The 3,399-nt window shown below is 46.1% G+C and overlaps 1 protein-coding gene across 1 annotated transcript; it reads right to left on the bottom strand.

The window, feature by feature from the left end:
- Positions 1 to 1,241: 1,241 nt before the first annotated feature.
- Positions 1,242 to 2,840, bottom strand: LOC123757182 (serine/threonine-protein phosphatase CPPED1-like). Its single transcript, XM_045740638.2, has one exon. The coding sequence runs from the start codon at positions 2,494 to 2,496 to the stop codon at positions 1,504 to 1,506; it is 993 nt and encodes a 330-aa protein (XP_045596594.2). The 5' UTR covers positions 2,497 to 2,840; the 3' UTR covers positions 1,242 to 1,503.
- Between the last annotated feature and the right edge of the window lie 559 nt (positions 2,841 to 3,399).

Here is a 3,399-nt window from a genome sequence, read left to right as displayed (position 1 = left end):
TAGACGCTGCCTTAATCGTGATTGTAATATTATATATATATATATATATATATATATATATATATATAATATATTATATATATATTATATATATATATTATATAGACACAGCAGGATGATTGTATCAGTTAGTACTCTCAGAAGAGGCCGACTGATTTGTAATTTTGATGAGGAATGCTAAGCTGTTACAAGATGCATCTTCCTGTGAGCTCTTGCAATGATTATGAATCGCCTCGCCTGTCCTTGGGGGAATTACGGAAAAAGAATGCACAAACAATATTCTAATTAAGCCAGATATTGCAGGGAACAATTAAGTGCTCTCCTCGACGTAGATTCTTGGCCTATACTCTATAAGAACAAAATAATTAAAGGAAACTGCAGACTTATAGACCCATACAGCAAATTTTAATTAATTTATGCCAAACTAAATCCCAGTGAACGTAATATTTAAGAATTAATGTTAATTCAATATTGAATTAACGTTACACTAGGATATTGTGGGCCACTGGGACTTTACCAAACAGTAGATTACTCTCTTTAATGATTCTGAAAGTCTATAGGTAAAAATACCCTCTATTACATATGACTTTTTAACTAATACTTTAAGGGCTATTCATGCCCGTGCCATCTCTTGGCTGGCATAATCTTTATCAATCAATCTCCTAATATTTTCCTTGTACGTTTAACCGATACCTTGATCCCACATCACACGTACAAAAAGGGTAATTATTAGATTACAGAATACATTGTACTGTATACCTCATTAATTGCAAAGTTACATTAAATTGCACTGAACAAATCAACAAGGGCCGTGACGAGGATTCGAACCTGCGTCCGGGAGCATCCCAGACGCTGCTTTAATCAGCGTCTCTCTTGCACTCTCAATGCTACCAAATAGCGCTATCTATATCGTGATTTAGGAAGGTCCGGGGCAGGAATATATTGAAGAAAAGGGGGCACTGACTGATGCTAGGCTGTGTTGCCAAGTGTACGAGTCACCAGGTGTGACGCTGGCAGCTGTTCTTCAGTTGTCAAGTCTCGCATTGTACATCTTATTGTACATCTTATTCTAATTTAATACTTTCCTAAAGGGCAACTCATGAAAAGGTACGATAATAGGCATTTTAAAGACCAGCTCGCAGTTTATATATTATATAAAAGTGAGATAACGGGACGATAGTCTAAGATTAGTAATGTTTATAAAAAAAAAAAAACCTCAAGGATATGTAGAAGTCACTGGAAAAAATCAAGATGCCGTTTATTTAATAAAAGAGATTATATAAAAATATATATCAAGTAATATTTGTCCAAAATTTTAACAATAATATTGCAGAATATAATCAGTTTGTATTTTGGGTTATATATATATATAAGGCATAAAAGGTTAGGGATGACTGTGGGATGAATTATGATTATTTTTATATAATAATGAATAATATGTAAATGTGGCGATAATGTGCAGTAGAAGAGAGAGAGAGACACGGGAGGAGTGTGACGACGATGTTAGAGGGCGAAGAAAGACTTCCTGGTGGGGGTGGGGCAGGCGGCGGCGGCGGCGTGGGCCCAGGCGGGGAGGGCGGGCGTGGCCGGCACGGCGGGCTTGGTGTTGGGGAGGTGGACGTGGGTGGGCGCCGTGCCCAGGGCGTAGTACTGATGCAGCAGGCGGTCCTCCAGCACCCGCACCAGCCGGAACCCCTGCTGGCACTCCCCCAGCTGCGCCCCCACGGCCGACGTCACCACCTCCTCCAGGTCCTTGTAGAAGCCGCCGGCGTTGCGGTGGTAGTGGCCGCAGAAGACGTGGCGGACGCCAGCGTCGTAGAACTTGTCCAGCATGACCTGACGGAGGGCGGGCGCCATGTTGAAGTATTCCTTCTCCTCCTCCGGGTTGGCGAGGAAGAATGGGATGTGCTGGAAGACGACGGCGTGCTGGGGCTTCTCTCTCCTCACCACCTCCAGTTGCTGCTCCAGCCACGCCTCTTGCTCCGCCGCTAGCTCCTCGCACCTGGAGGAGTCCTCGTAGAACTGCGTGTTCAACACGATGAAGAACACACCGCTGCACCAGAAACTGAAAAAGTCGTCGCCGAAGGAGGACCTGTAGCCGCTGACGGAGTCCGGCGTCGGGGTGTTGCCCACGTCGTGGTTGCCACAGACGCACACCAGCGGCACCTCCAGACCCGCGAACACCTTCTTGAAGTCCACCTCCTGCTGGCGACGTATCTCGGGCTCCGTGTGAGGCCAGGCGTCCAGCAGGTCGCCGCACACCACCAGGAACTTGGGGCGGGGGAACATGGCGTTGACGTCGTCGACCAGCTGACTGGACCAGGCGATCTCCCGCTCCCAGCCGTACTCGGCCTTCTGCTCCAGGTATTTCTCCTGCATCCCGAACTGCGTGTCCGCCGCCTGGATGAAGAAGAAGGGCTCATTCCAGCGCCTCTCTTCCTCGCCGTAGAAGGGCAGGAACTGTCGGTTCTGCGCCAGAACCAAGAACTGCTCCATGATGAATAGGGTCTCCGCTTTATGTAGATGAAGTTGATGATGAAGTACTTGCTGGTTGATAATCACAGGTTGATGATGACTAGTATCACTATTGAAGTGCTACTTACAAAAGTAGACTTGCCATGTGATGTTGCTTGATGATGATAATTGATGTATAACTAGGGTTTAACAAGGGGCGTGTGACTATGTCCAACTAGTGCATAGTCCCGTTAGAAACCGCGAGTTGGTGCTGAAGGTATACATCGGTAGAGTTGTAGATTAACTTGGCTGAAGAGACCGCACTCGGGAACAGCGCCTAGATACCGTGGAGGATGGAGGAGATGTGTGTGCTGGCGCGTGCAAGCTCGCGTTTTAAATAGCGGGGGCGTGACGCCGGGAGCAGCCCAGCCCCTCTCCCTCGACCAATGAGCGTGGGTCCTGGAAGTGACGTCACGATTGGTGTGTGAACCTTTACCCCTCTCGCAACCAATGAACGTAGAGTTTGGCCATGACGTCACGACGTGTGTTGAGAATTTCATTCACTCGTTCGTCCCGTGATCAGCTGCCGAGGTCGGCGTGTACATCCCCTAGACTTGTTTACTAATTATTACGTTCTCTCTGTATTCTGATAATATTTTCCTTGATGTACTACTAATCTACCCGTCAGTTTGGCCAATGTAAAGTAGACAATATGCGGTTAGCAGCAGTAACGGCACCTCAGATAAACCACAGAGGATCCGGACAAGTGCGTCAGGGGTTTGTTGACAGTTTCGCCAGTCCTATGTATTACGCAACCTCCTCACGGCCGTTTAAATACCTATATGTACAAAATTTATAATGTTCACTATTTAATTTCAGTATTAACCGTATTTGTGAGTGAACAAAAATACACTGCGATTTGAAATATTATCAAGGTTGTTACTG

This window comes from Procambarus clarkii, chromosome 13 (genome assembly GCF_040958095.1).
Source record: "Procambarus clarkii isolate CNS0578487 chromosome 13, FALCON_Pclarkii_2.0, whole genome shotgun sequence".
Lineage (NCBI taxonomy): Eukaryota > Metazoa > Arthropoda > Malacostraca > Decapoda > Cambaridae > Procambarus > Procambarus clarkii.
Note: the sequence above shows the minus strand (reverse complement) of the source record. Positions and strands in the feature narration are given on the sequence as shown.

Excerpts from the sequence above, each read along its gene's own strand:
- LOC123757182 (XM_045740638.2), bottom strand. The coding sequence starts at position 2,496 with ATGGAGCAGTTCTTGGTTCTGGCGCAGAACCGACAGTTCCTGCCCTTC.